At 43.4% G+C, this 15,329-nt stretch overlaps 1 protein-coding gene across 2 annotated transcripts in view; it reads left to right on the top strand.

Moving 5' to 3' along the window:
• Window positions 1-2,088: 2,088 nt before the first annotated feature.
• Window positions 2,089-15,329, top strand: part of DET1 (light-mediated development protein 1 / deetiolated1 (DET1)) — a 99,271-nt gene continuing 86,030 nt past the window's right edge. For both annotated transcript variants that reach the window (XM_087370848.1, XM_087370840.1), the window contains exons 1-3: window positions 2,089-2,810; window positions 8,841-9,271; window positions 9,603-9,831. In XM_087370848.1, coding sequence (XP_087226974.1) covers window positions 2,736-2,810; window positions 8,841-9,271; window positions 9,603-9,831 — 735 coding nt within the window. In that variant the 5' untranslated portion in view covers window positions 2,089-2,735. The remainder of the gene's footprint in view (window positions 2,811-8,840; window positions 9,272-9,602; window positions 9,832-15,329) is intronic.

Raw genomic sequence — 15,329 nt, 5'->3', positions numbered from 1 at the left:
TTATTAGTGGAGAGGAGGAGTAGATGGGAAAGACAAAGTTTATGCTGTAGACAAAATGTGAGGTGAATGGCTACTCAATTGAGTGGCTAGAGAAAATTATAGGCATACATTTTTACTTGGAAATGATTTTGGTTGCATGGTGGAGGAGACATGGTCTCTCACCATTGCAAGGTGCAATTAGCCCTCGAGCTTTGTCTTTGACCCCTCTATATCTTGCAACATCCCTATAGATGGTAGATTCTATACTTGTATTTTAAGGTAAGATCCAAGTACTAGTACTATATTTGGTTGGTTGATGTATGCATGTAAAATGTAAAATGAAAACATGCTTCACGAACTAGGAGATAGCTTGGATGATTCTTTTAGAGCCATAGCTTGGTTGTGCGAAAGTTAGTGCCATTAGCTAAAGTGATTGCATATGTAATTGGTTGGCCTTGATGTTTTTAAATACATTTACATGAGTGTAGGTCCTAGAAGTAGGGAGCCTCACCTCTCTCTTCAAGATATGTGGTTGCCCCACCCCCTTGTTGATACCTATGGGCTTTGATGAACCACCTCGTGTATCCACATCAGGGATTGTCCATGCCACTTTATAGAATACAAGCCCCCTACTTTTCACAAGCAGAATGTGGACCCAGCATGTAAATCTAATGTAGGGATAGACTAGTTGAAGATTGGAGGAAAAGCCCCCTACTTTTCACAAGCAGAATGTGGACCCAGCATCTTTTGCATTGGAAAGTTGCTCATTTGGAGGCACTTGCATTTTTCAGTTTCACAAGCCCAATGTATGCAATCCAAATATGGCACATCTACGGCCAACATATGTTAGTCTCAATAGTTTCGTTGACAATAATAGACATTATTGAAGGACATTCAGGCAAAGAAGTTAACTCATACAACTAACCTAACTAGAATAATATTTTCCAATCTCTTCTAAACAATATCTTGCACAACCCCTCTAGGAATCCATGATAGCACTTGTAGATTGTGTGGGATTTTCTTATAGGAAAGGGCCACAATTTCTTTATTTATAACATTTATACGAACTTGAGCTACTAATGAGTAATTTAATGGATATAAAGAACCAACTTGTCCTAAGAACTTTGGCTTGATGAAAGAGGCATTTGCATTTTCATTGTTCTTTTAGGGTTGAAAACATAGCTATCTTGTTGTTTGTGTAAAAGCAAGCTTACAAGAGCTTGCATTTTCAAAGTTTTGGTTATGCATAACATAGCTATCTTGTTGTACATATAACCCAACTTGACTTCCCTTCAAATAAAGAGCAGCAACACAAGAAGGGCGATAAGGACCGCTTTATGTCCCAATATTGGAGTTGCAATCATTTATCTTTACAAATAGCCGAATTGAGGAATTCACGTCCCCCACACAATAAGCCACACACACATGTGTGCACATGGTTCTAATCTTAAATTCAATGTGGATAGGAATGCATATTCACCCTCTAGAATGGATGCACACGAGTACCTCCGAGCGTCCATTTGTGGATGCAAATGAACACGCTTGTGCATTCTACATAAATGCACATCTATATTAGGTAGGATTCATAAACATCTACTCATTTTCACAAATATCTTTGCTGGTGCAATTGCTATTTGCCAACTTGGATTGAGTGGCTGCTGTGGTTTTCACACAAACGCGGACGTCTAGCTTGGGTGGTATTGTGCATGCACACATCCTCCAATTTTTCTTGTTTGGCAGTCAAGGGTTGCCTAAGAAAAGCAGATTGCTAGTGTGCCCACTTTCTGCCAATTAGGTCCTTGCGCAATGGCGGGAAGCGTTTCCCTAGTGGACGCCCAGAAGCTAGGGAAAAGCGCTGCGCAAGGACGACGGAGGAATGTGAATGCAACCTGAGCGCACACAATCAATCGTTGATGTGGGATTCGAACACAGGGGGCGACTCATCTTGCGACAACGTGGTGTGACAACCCAACCGCAAGGGAAATGCCACGTGGCAGGTGGTGGTGATGTGTGGATGGGGACAAGTCTTGGTCGAGGTTCTTAAACACCGCTAGCAAGAAAATTGAGAATAAAGACAGGAATTCAATATTTTGTCCATCTCCAGTAATTACAAGAAAATCATGTGGTGCAAACGCAAACACTCTGTCTCGTTGCTCTCAACAACACTTGTTTTGTTGGATGGCTATGGCGTCTCAATGCTCAATTTTGCTGCCTTCTCAAGCCTTCCCTTCCCTCCCCTGCCTTCAATCTCTCTCCATTGCTTCTTCATCTTGACTCTTTATGGCCTCCTCGATCTCTTTCCCCGCCTTGCAGCGGTTTAATCACGCTCGCTTCCTCACTCCTCTACGCTTTTTCTCGAGAAATGCTTCGCTGTCGATCAATGCTCCACACATGCCCCTCCAGCCTCGCCTTCTGGAATAGCGGCGCCCCACCGTGCCATCGATCGTTGTAGTTATTGGAGCCTCCGCTTACTTGCTCACTTCTGGCCGTATCTCTCCAGTGCCACGCTTCAATTTGTGCAAATTTTGTCGAAGGGCGTGATGTCCATCCAGAAATTCATCAGGTTGTTGAAGAGGATTTCGCTGCGTCGGTTTTTCTGCCTGGAGTTTGCGTAGATGAGCCGAGCAAGAACTGATCGAAGCCTGGCATGGTGCACGTCGGAGGGGTGCAGTCATGCACCCTGTTCGACATTTTGTTATCGACCTCAGAGAGATTTAGTAGGAGCTCGATCCAGAAGGTGAAGGCAGAAGGCACGGATGTGGAGAAAGAGCGAGAACATTGTGCACAGGCTTTTCGACCGTCAAATATCCACAGCGGGTCCTAATACTCATGTCTGTGTAGCTTCAATTCTTGTTTTCTCTCAATGTAGTTGAAAGTTAAATAAGGAAACGAAGAAGCGGGCATAGGCCTGTGCAGAACAGATCTCGTCAGTCTAAAGCACGATTCGGAGGAAACTGACCCTTCTCTAGAAACAGTCTTTTGCAGTCATCTCAGTTTCTATTATGCGTGTCAAGTGTCAACCTGTATTTTAAGAGAGTGCCCAATGCCCTTAGTGTGGTGCGTTGCTTTGAAAGCTAATAACAAGCTGCGTCGGATTCCACGGTCAGATGCATGTTGCGTTTAGTTCTAGCATCAGCTATCGTAATCAAGTGAGCTGCATCATCTCTTCAAAGAGGGTGGCTGTGTACTAGCGTCTAACAGCGGCCGCATAGGCAGCCCTGTTGTCTTCCAGCCAGTCAGGCGCATTTAGATATGTCAGGGGGCCATGTTACAAGGTAGGTTGTGGTTGAGGGAGGGGTCAAATTAGCCCCCCCCAAATGGCTGCTTGACATGCATGATGGAGTTGATGGTTCTCCACCTTGTGACGTCATGAGATTGGAATTGCACTATTTGTTGTGTTTTTAGAAGATAAGTTTGGGCATGTTCCTAGATATATGTTCTTGCCTTATTAACTGACATCCTTTGAAGTTGTTGTCCTTGTTGCTGCTTGCTTTATTGCAATAGATTCTTTCTATCTTCAGTGGTGCAATGCCGTATTACCTACCGTTTCTAAGCACTTTTTGGTTAGAAATGAGAAACTCAAATGAAATACTATAGCGTTCTCAAGCAACTGTAGCTAGAAATCACTAATCCGTGATTAGTAGACATTAATAAAAATGTGTACACACGTGTGTAGGTCCTAGGGGCAATAGGAAGGGAAGGGTGCATTAAGGACCAAGGTGCATTGAATGGTATATATGCATGGGTCCTAGGATAAGGGTAGGTGAAAATGGGAAGATGGAACTTGAGTGATCTCAAGGGACATTAATGAAAAGGTATCACCCTTTCATTGTGAATCTCATGCAGTGTTCTCTCTACCACCCTGTATTTATCCGCCATCTCTCTCCCACCTTGCAACGAGGGCGCGCTTCCCCCATTGGAGGGCCAATCGGCATTCAAATTCTGCATGGATTGCACACATTTGCATTCTCGAGGTTTACCATATGAGCAAGGCAGGTTTAGGCGGAATTCGGTTCTTCAGAGGTGTCAACAGTGGGTAGTATAAACATATGCTCTCACACATACATAACCACACACCCACACATATTCGAAGTATCAATTTACACAAAGGTCTTCATACTAAGTTTCCACCAGCACTCCAAAGGTGAAGGGCCGACCCTGTCATGACAAGGCTAGCACTAAAGGAGAAGGCTAATCACAAAGTAGTCCACATTCTCGTGACACTCCTTCCTGCTTGAATGGGCAAAAGTCCTCTTCTGGATCCTCTCTTTTCTCTTTCTCTTGCGTACGCTTTTCCCTTTTACTTCTGCATTTGCATCTCCTCTTCATAATTTGCAAATAGTCTTCTCTCGGTAGTACACGATCTCTTCTGAATCAGAACTTAAATGTCTCCTCAAGTTCTGGTTTCTCCTGATGCTAAATATCCAAAATGCAGAAGTACCATTGCAGTGCCTCTTCCGTATCTCCTCATGCTCAGAATCCTCTTCAGAATACCAAGCTGCTGAAATCTCTTTATAGTAACCTGCTTAATAAGCTGAAACGTATTCTCCTCAAACTGGTTAGTATTAAAACGATTCTCTCACCCAAATGTTTCATTGAACTAGGTGGACCTTGGCTTTAGATGATTTTGCGATGAATAGCTTCTTAATCTATAGGGACTATAGATTATCAATCTCTTTTTCCAACTCTTCTATTTCAGCCCTATTCATCCTACCAGACACTCTACATGGAGGAGAAAATCATTTATGCTTATCCATACTCTACAATAAATATCTACTCTCTATCCAATTCACACATCCATACACTAGTGTTGGGTGAATGGATAGCATTTACTTTTGGCTCTATGTTCATGGGATGAGGAGGTAGAAGCCTCACCCTCCTGCTTGGATGGTTTGCCTTTCCCTTTTACAGAATTGGTTTTGGCAATTTTGGCTAATAGAGTAGGACATTTATGCCATGGATGCCCTAGCTTATGTTTCTTACATCCGAAACACTTACCCTCGTTAATTAGCTTTTCCTTCTCGTCAGTCATGGAAGAAAATGGTATCCATCTAGGATGTGATTGGCTTTTAACATTTTGCACAATAGCTTTTTCCTTTCCTTTGTTGAAGGGTTTACGAGGATTCAATTTTCTCTCAGCGATCCCAGCCAATTTAGTGAGGTCTTTCAGGGTGGCTGGGTTGAACATTTCAATTTCATACCTCACTTTCGGTGTTAGGGCTGCTAAATACTTCTTTCTTCTATCATTCTCATTCTTCTCAGGTAACTCTAAAGAGAGTTTCCAGAACCTAGCTGTAAATTCAGCGTTACTCTCATTTTCAGATTGCTTGAACCTTTCCCAATGGAAGGTCAATTCTTCTTCATGCCTTGGAGGCATGAAAGTGGCCTTAAGCTGCTCTACAAACTTGGACCATTGAAGAATTGGCTCTTTTCCTCTTTGTGATAAGAACCACCAATCAATATGTGTGTAACTCTCATCTAGATTATCCTCTTTAGGAGGAGGTGATGGTGTTTTCTCTGTGTCTCCTTCTGATAGTGGAGGAAAAAGGACAAGTTAATTATTAAATCTTCCTTTCCCTTCCATTCTTACCTTTTAGTAATACAAGAGAGAAAATAACTCGCTGTAATTTCAGAAAAGGGGTTTATTTTACAGCGAAGCCAAGTGTTGTAGAGTTGGTGGTACTTATCCGACTCCTGCTTCACTTGTGTCGAAAACCACTTAAAATGACCTCTTCTTCATTCTCTTTTGGGCTCTTCTTCTTGTATTTCTGCTGTAAAGACAGGAGCAGCCAATGCAACGCAGGACAAGAGTGCATGAGAGAGCCGCACAAGCAAGCCACGTGCGACGCACGTAGAAGACGTGTTTGCACACGGTAGACCTCCGGACAGCTAGCCACACAACCCTCTAAAAATTCGCACGAAAAGTTACGCTTTGTCTGGACCATTGTTGCAACCCTGATGCGCTAACCACGAGATCTGAAGATGGCGACAAATCAGCAAATCCCAACAGAAGGCTGTCTGCAATCCAGATTTTTGGAGGGACAAGGTCCACGAACCCTGCAAACCCTGGAGTTTGGAGACCTTCAGGCAAGGGCTTTCTCTGAATTTTTTGGTCTTTGGACGTGGAACGGGGTGTCCTAATGGGGTGACTCGCCTGTGCGAATAGACCCTTAAACCGTGAGGAAAAGAGAGTCCCCCGTTCTCCCCAACAGAAAGTCGAATCGGAACAAGATATTAAGGGGTGATCCACCCAATCAACTGAATTCTCTCTTGCTCGCTTCTTCTCTTGCTCTTCCTGTCCCGGTCGTGGAATGTCACTGCTCTGATACCAAATGTGAAGAACCGAATTTCTCGAGAATGCAAATGTGTGCAATGCATGCAGAATTTGAATACCGATTGCGCCGACGTGAGAGTACTTGTTTCTTTTTCGACCTACATGCAAGGTGGGAGAGAGATGGCGCATGAATGCAAGGTGGTAGAAAGAATGCTGCGTGAGATTCACAATGAAAGGGTGATATCCTTTCATTAATGTCCCTTGAGATCACTCAAGTTCCATCTTTCCATTTACACCTAGCCTTATCCTATGACCCATGGACTACCATTCAATGCACCCTGGTCCTTAATGCACCCTTTCCTTCCTATTGCCCTTAGGACCTAGACACGTGTGTGCACATTTTTATTAATAGAATAAGTGTCATATGTCCAAATTTGATGCAGTCTGGAGCAGTGGCTCCAGCTTGACTAGTTGTATCTACTGAGATGATCCATCGTCATAATAAATTGGACGGTGTCCATCATAAATACAAATACATGCTACACCATTGGTGTATAATATATAATAATGTTTTAATGTGTACTAATCACGGATTAGTGATTTCTCTGGTCATCACAACGTCGATGGGGATGTCATAGTAGCTAGTCCCTGCTTTTCGTGATGGGAGTTTTGGTTTCCAACATTGTGAACGTCATGAGATTAAAACGGCATTTTTTGTAGTGCTTTTAGAGGACGAGCTGGGACATGTTCCTGCTAGATATATATAAGACTGATAGCGAGTTATTGACCTTAAACTGGAGAGTGTAGCTTGGTGGAGGGGTGCATTGTATCCTTGATGACTCAGCCTATTATCGACAACATGATGTAGAAGATAGGGAACATGATGTAGAAGAGATCTACCATCTTTGACTAAACTCGTCAGTTTGTTTGCATTCATGCGTGATGAATGTCTCATAGAATCGCCAGAGAGCAAGCAAAGTCAATATGTGTTACAGTTTCAATTTTTTTGTGGATCAATGAGAACTGGGCCTGCCTAAACTGTGTTAAAGACTACCTATTATAAGTCAGAATAGAGATTAGTTCTTAATGCACCGGCTTGCACAATTAAAGATGTTAGAGATTAATGATAGCAAGAAACGTTTAGGCATGCCATCAATGGAATGTTGCCAGGAGATACGACAATACTTGCCTTTCTTATTGGCATATAATAAATCTGCGAATACTTCTTAGAAGTAAGTACACACCCAATGGTAAAGTTGGATGTGCTAATATACACATGGAACTCCATCTTCCAATCAGGGGGTCTGAGGACGGGGGCTGTGACGAGTGCTTCTTTTAGCTTTTGGAATGAGTTCTCATACTCTTCACTCCATTGGAAATCATTGAGAAGGTGATACATGTGCTTAACCAAAGGTGGCAAAATTCATAATAAATATTTCATAGTGGTCCACATGAACATTGAGCACGTGTACTCCTTTATAGCTCCTTGGGGGTGGTAGTTCTAACAACACTGTGATTTTTGACTCGTTAGTGGATATCCCGTACACCGGGATGCTATGTGCTCGAGGACAACACCACGAGTCACCATGAATTGACATTATGGAGGGTTAAAAGAGGCCAGATGCAACCTTTATTAATATCTCATTCAAACACTTGACATGATTTTTCCAAGAGATGAATGAATATAGATGTCATCCATAAGACCTCTAGAAAAATTTCTCGTGTATGGGTAGATCTTTAAGAAGTCGCTTAGTGAATGCATTCGCACTCTGGTGCAATAGTGGACTTATACTGGAGTCTCACCCACATTTGGCTGCTTTTGCTGCACCAAACTCGCAAGCTGACCATAAATTCTCTGTTCTAATTTATCTTCCCAAATTTGCCCATCATTAATGCATTAAAGTAGATTTCAACAACAACAAATGCTTTATAATCATTGGCTTTTTCGAATTGGATTGAAGTAGATTTCAACAAAACAATTGTTTTATAATCAATGGTTTTCTCAACTTGGATTTCTATATTTACTTCTTTTTGTTTGTGGTTCCCTGTAATGAAGAGATAATTTAACATAAAAAGCATTATTGACAAGATTCTCACTGTTTCTACCTATGCCAGTGAAGAAGCGTCAATGAATCTTGGTCTCTTAGTCCCTTGGAGCTTATAGGTTGCCTTTTTCGCTTTACATACCTTCCCCTTTTGATTGATTCTGACAATAAAGTCCTTTGGTTGTTTTCACACATCATTGTCTGTGTAATAGTAGTGGTTATGCATTTTATCGATAACGCATTTTATTGAGCAGTGTAGTACATATATCTGAATATATATATATATATATATATATAAATATATATAGTACATTTATCAGCCATTTACAGATGCAAATTTTCAAATGATCTCTTGAAAGTCTGTAATATTCAAGCAAGTCTTGTCATTGAATGTGTACCTTGCATGTGCTTTTTCTTTAGCAGAAAAGGTAAGCCTTGTTTCTGTTTGTTACATCAACTGGTCCAAATGGTTTTACTCTGAAATGATTTTTGGCTTTTATCTCATACTGTAAAACTCACATATCACTGCTTTTATATTGCAGATACAAAGAACTAGACTGCTGTATGAAAACATCGTTCCAAGCTTTACGGTGTTTGATGTGGAGTGCCCAGACTACTATCTCCGAAAATTTTCAAATGATGGGCAGTTTCTGATTTGCTTTAGTCGAAATTACCAAAATTTGATTGTGTATCGGCACAATGGCCTATCCTACTGTTGCAAAGGGAAGAATACTGATATAGAAGAAGAGTTTCCATCAAAAGGGAAAAAGTTTGAGAGCTATTTTTCCCAACTCTATTCTCTAAATCTTGCCTCTGGCAATGAGGTGATTTGCAAAGATTTGTTCCTGGCAACAGACTGCAACTGCTATGGTATATTTGCCACAACTACAGCTCCAGATTCTGACAGTCCTGCGGCACCTGGAGCTATTCTGGGGGTTCCTTCAATTGAAAGGATTACGCTGTACCTTATCAGGTGTGGGGCTCACATGTGTACATAATCTTGTATGGTACACCATCTCATTTCACATAATATTTGGTGGACATATCCTGCTTTTGATGAAAGGGGAAAGCAATTGTTTTAGTAGTTAATTTGTACTTTGGACCTATCCTGCTTTTGAATGAAAGCTGTCTCTAGGGGGAAAATATATTTGTTAGTAGTTAATTTGTACTTTGGAAAAGGCAATCTGTTTGGAACTGGCAGCGGACACTACCATTGTACATTAGTGTGTGACATGGAGAAGTGCCTTTCTTGCGCTGCTATTCTTGTTTAGACATACTTTGATAATCTTGTTATTGCCTTTCAGGTTAGCAGATGGCCAAGTTATGGATAAAAGGGAATTCAGAGATGATTTTATCCAATTGGCTCACAACGTGGGCATTTTCATGTACGATGATTTACTTTCTATTTTATCAGTGCGTTATCAAGCCATCCACATATTGCAAGTTCGAGAGGCAGGGATGTTTGTAGATGTCCGCACTATTGGACCATTTTGCAGAGAAGATGATGAACTCATTCTCAACTCTCACGCCCAAGTATGCTTGTTATATCTCTTTCTTAGGCTTCATAGATATACTAGAAAGGTGTTAGAAATGTCAGGACCCTCATTTTATGCACCTTGATTGTATATTGTCGCGTGACATTCTTTTCTGGTTCTCCGTTTGTTCATCACAGGTTTGGCTGCTTGTCTAGAGGATTTGCTCTATCTTACATTTCAACAAGGGATGGGTCTTGTCTAACGTCTGAACGAGTGAGGTCTTGTTTGAATATAGTACACATAGAGAAAGAAACAAAGAAAGAAAGTGTATTAATGCCCATGAGAGACCAACAGGTCTATGGGACAACAGAAAACCATCTAATACATCTGCTAGGAAGGGCACATGGCAGCTCTTAGAGAGTGTGAAGAGCGACTCTATTTATTTAGAGTACCAACTTAGTAGAGAAAGCATACGTAAGACTGAGAGTCTTTTGGTTTGATTTAAACTCTTTAATGAGTGCTATTCCTTCACGATAAACTGCCCATTTACCAGCCTTCTTGGCAGCCTTAAGCTTGGCTAATTCTGTTGCCTTATCCTTAAGTTGAGCTCTTGTGAGTTCTTCGGCTATTGATATCTTAGTTTCTTTCAACTTATGGAATTGTCGTAGATTCTTTATATGTAACTCTTGTGAGTTGAACACAATGACAGTATGACTGACCATTGCGCTGACCGCCGGCCCGGACTGCTCTAGCTTAACCATCATCATCAAGATCATCAGGATTGTCATCTGCGTCAGCTGTCCCATCAATAGTAGGCATGGCTGCTTTGACACTTGCAAAGATATCATTGAGTGAGTCCTCTTTTTTATACCATCTATATGGGAGCCCCCCAATTCTGATTTTCAGAGCATTATCCTTTCTCCTTGGCTAAGTTAATCCGCTAGTTGAGCTGGGGTTCGGGCTTAGCTAGGGGTTCCTAAATCACATGCTTGCCTACAACTCGAACTGATAGATCTGCTGCTGACGACGCTGACGGGCTGCTAACGAGCTGCTGACGGGCTGCTGACGGGCTACTAATGGGCTGCCAACGGATGCTGACAGGAGAGAAGGGGCTGAATGGGCTGAGCGACGGAGGGCTGCCGAGCTGATCATGAAATGACGGATGGCTAAACAAGACGGAGTGACGGGCACAGAGAGAGAGAGAGAGAGAGAGAGAGAGAGAGAGAAATTAATGTCCGGGACAATGTACACCACAAGCCTCAAAGGGCTGCAGCAAGGGCGCGCTAGGGTCCTTGTTGAGTGCTATGCTAAACCAAGCTATAGCTATAGATGTCATGCCTAAAAAGCTCAAACAAACACAAATGAAAATGAGAGTCGAGAGTTGAAAACCGAAACCCAGAACCCGTAGTATCTCTAATGTGTAGAGTGACTCCTCGTCTCTGTCGGTCTCCTTTGAGGAAAGCTGAAATAGGTGGGACCTCAATAGAGTGTGCTGTAGTCGCTCTCCGTGTCACACGTGGTCTCTGCATCCCTCTATTGGTGGTGCCATGCCAGCTCTCTCGGTTGATCCAGGCTGCCCTCATATCAACTCTCTCAGTTGATCCAGGCTGCTCCTCCTCCTCCACTCCGTTGTGTCCTAGAGTTGATTGAAATGCATAGAAGTCCATGACATGTCGTCGTGCTCGGTTTGTCTTTGTGTCATGTCGTCTAGTCGCCTCCTATTACTCTCTGATCTGTCGCAATATTGTCTCCTCGCGTCGGCGCATCTCAATTAGGTAAGCCCAATGCAGACCTTGTCATGCTCTAGGATGCCGGTGCACTTTGCCAGGGGATCTGGTCGGGCAACACCTATCAAGATGAAATTTTCCAGGTCGTATGACTGTAACACAGATTCCATCATCACCCGCCAAACTGTCGGAGTGAAGAGGACGATGAAAGAGAAGGTTGATGGGATGGAAGGGAGCTGAGGGTTGAAGAAAGGAGAAGGCAGAAGAAGAGGATGAAGGGGCTGACTGCCCAATGTATCTTCACACCTTGCTTTCCGTCCCTTGGAAACACCTCCTCTCTGATCTGAAAACACCCTTCAAAGTCACCCTTTTGCTGGTCACCTGAACAGTCCACTCCTCAAATATGCTCCTCCTCAAAGACACCTCCGAACAGCACCCATATTTTCCTCTCTGTGTGTTGGCTCAACACTCCCTGCACCCCTCGGGTCTCAAGCCAACCGTGGCTTTGATACCATATGAGAAGTGCAGCGGAAATGAACGGAAGAGAGAGAGAGAGAGATAGGACGCCTCACACACACACTCTGAGAAGGAGAGAAAGGAGAGAGAGGCACACGAGAACTGCAAGTGATTTCTGGAGAAAACCCCTCTACATCTGGGGGAAAACCTCGGAAACAATGGGCTGCTCGAGAGCTCGGAACACACAGCTCAACAGCCAAAGAAAGGGAGCACAAGGGAGTGGATGAACTGCTCCACTACTCTGCTCCTTTGGTGCACAACAGGGCTGGCTCTGCTCCTCTTCCAGGCCCTCCAAGAGATGATGCATTGCTGCTTCAGAAGATGGAAACAAATGAGGGGAGGGGGCCCTATAGATAGGGTCAGCCCCTGCCTCATCCAACTGACCAGGAGAAGGGCTCATGGCCGCCAACCCCCTGCGCTAGGCCACCGACCAGCATAGAGGGTGGGCCGACCTGCCCTCTATAAAGGGTTGGCACATAGCCCTACCGCACCTCTACGGGTCCGACCCCCTCCTCCCTGGGACCCGCCACATGATAGGCTGCCACGCAGCCATAAGCCATATTAGAGGTTGCTGAGTGGCCGACCAGCAGGTCAGACCACCTCAGCAAAGCACGCCTCTGCTGGGGCGTGCCAAACTGACCTGGCAGTCGGATATGTTACCATCATGTAAATATCCTAAGTCAAAGTACAGTTGACCATTTATTTGATCATAATTAAAGAGTTTTCCATTTGTGTTAATTATGGTCAAAGAGTTCTTTTAATGGTCAGAGAATTGACTATGGTCAAGGATACTTGACTTTGGTCAAGTAAACCTGACTTCGGTCGGGGAGGCTTGGTTCATTACCAAGAGGGTTAACTGCGGTTAACTAGAGAACCACAGAGCTGACTATGGTCAGAGAGTGTTGACTTCGGTCAACGAGACTTGGCATGTGTCGAGAGGGTTAACTACGGTTAACCAAGATGTGCCAACTTTTGTTGGAGAGTTGTGGCAACTTCGGTTGGAGAGACTTGATTATAATTAAGGCGCCTCGACCCTTGGTTAAAGCCTCTTAATTATGATCAAGAGCGTTGACTTTGGTCAACCAAATAATAAATATATATTTTTAAATTTGTTATGTGTGCACATGTGTTCAGTGGGGATGCCCACCGTGACTAGAATTAGTCCACAGTGTGTTATTTGCATGCAAAGCGCTAACAATTAATGGGTGCCATGGTGGTGCGCTTTAATTAATTGTTGCAGGTACTAGGAAGAGTGATTTTCCTAAGCGCTACGGAGCCTAACAAGAGTCTAGGAGGCGGTTCGCGTGACCAAGTGTTTCGAAGACTCCAGAGTTGCCCTTAGTGGCATGTAATTAGGAAAGTAAAGTAGAAATTGACAAGTGGCTTGTTGCCAAGAAGGGGAGCTAGAGAGCTCATGTAAGGATTCATTTTTTTAACGTTTGGATTTATGTATGAACAGCTTCCACGCTGAACTCTTGTACTCCATTTTCTCTCAAGTAATAAAAACCTTCGGGGGAAGAGAGGGAGAGAAAATGAGAGTGTCTTTGTTGTCTTTTACTGGGGAGGATTACATTGGTATCCGAGCTTGGCTCGCCTTCTTTCTGAAGGGGGTGACGATCTAAAACTATAAAGGCTACCGTAGAAATTTTATGCGGAAGCACTTGGCCATTTGACGACGTTGCTAGATATGGCGCTGAGTTTTATCACCCGCTGTATCACAGATTACACTGGCAGAGGCGTAGATATTGCAGCAACTGCCATCAACCAAAGTTTCCATGAACGTCTGTAATTTTGGGGCTTGAAAGCCACCATTGTTTGTCACAAGCTCAATAGGGTGGTTGTCTATTTGATGGGTGCCATTGACGCTACCAGACGTTTCTTTTTCTTGGTGATGTGAGTGCTCTAAAGCATCGCATACTTCACTAGCCCAACGGACTATGTGAGAGCGTGATGGAAGCTGAAGGTCGTGTTGCTATAGGCGATGCTCGTCGTACCTTGGCTAGAGAAAAAGATGCACACAGAGGCTCTCCGGACGCTTGGCGATGGTGCAACAATAGACGTGCAAAGGTTCCTGTTTTTCACGGTTGATTCTCTGCACTACACATAGAATCTCCTGCGACAGACGATGCCGGCCAGCCAGCTAGAGATGCAGAAGATGACGTGGCAAACAGCTAGGTCAGCAGGTGACGTGGCAAAGGACACCAGCTGACGTGGCAGGTATGCACAGAGCTGACGTGGTGTTTACACGTGGCACCATGTGTGGCTGACGTGGCAGTGACATGTGGCATGCTGACATGGCACAAGCATGTGCAAAGAGCAGACACATGGCAGCCAGCCTGGCAGGTGAGTGGTTAAGCTAACTCTGGTTAGAGATCTGGTTAGAGGACAGCCTAACTAGACTGTCTAATTAACTAGACTAGACTGGTCCAGTTAACCAGTTTGGTTCAGCTAGTGGCCAAGTTACAGACTAACTAGTCTGTCAATGTAACCAGACCAGAACAGGACTGATCTGGTTAGTGTAACCAGCAGTTACCCATCTAGTTACTGTCCAAAAAAAAAAAAGGGCAGTTGTAGAGACTGTTTCTGCTAGCAGTTTTCACTTATCTGAGAGAGTATTTACTGTCAGAAAAAGCAGAAATCAGAGATTTGCACAAGTAAAGGGATGCATGCCTTTGTGCTCAGGAAAAGGGAATCAGATGCATACTCAGTGCTTTTTGCAGTAGCCAGAAAAGGGGCAATATAATTGTTGATGCCTTGGCAACTTTGTGGGTATATGCCTTGAGTTGACAGCCCGGTACTGGCATAGATTGTGAATGCAAGACATCTCTTGTTGAGGTAATTAGGTTGCGTGCATCAGTTGCACTCACAATGTGTGTGAGAAACTTGCAGATCTCAGACGAGTTGTAAGAAAATGGCTCAATCACCTATCCAGTGGGATTCACTGTAAGAAATCCTAGATTTATTATATTTAGAAATGTGCTAAGGAACAAAAAGGAGACTGAAATAGCAGAGAACAAGGAATAATTGTATTGCTTGAGTGTCTGTAGTGTAGGTGTAGTGTGTCATCCATACAATTGGGCCTCTCTTATATAGAGAGTGAAGAGTCACACATGAAAAGGTGTGTACTCCAAAGTGTATGTGCATGAAGAGGTGTGTATTCCTTGTGAAGGGTGTGACCCTTGATGAGAGGGTACATTACAATAGGAGTGTCTCTTTCATAGAATGTCTCTTGTGAAGGGTTGTGCCTCATAGGAAGTGTCCCGTCGAAAGGGCATACCCTTCCACAAGTGTCCATTCATCAAACCATCCATAA

The sequence above is a fragment of the Dipteris shenzhenensis genome, chromosome 3, assembly GCF_047967505.1.
Source record: "Dipteris shenzhenensis isolate YYH24624 ecotype China chromosome 3, Dip_SZ_1.0, whole genome shotgun sequence".
Lineage (NCBI taxonomy): Eukaryota > Viridiplantae > Streptophyta > Polypodiopsida > Gleicheniales > Dipteridaceae > Dipteris > Dipteris shenzhenensis.
The sequence above is the reverse complement of the archived record's forward strand: the minus strand, read 5'-3'. Positions and strand labels throughout refer to the sequence as shown.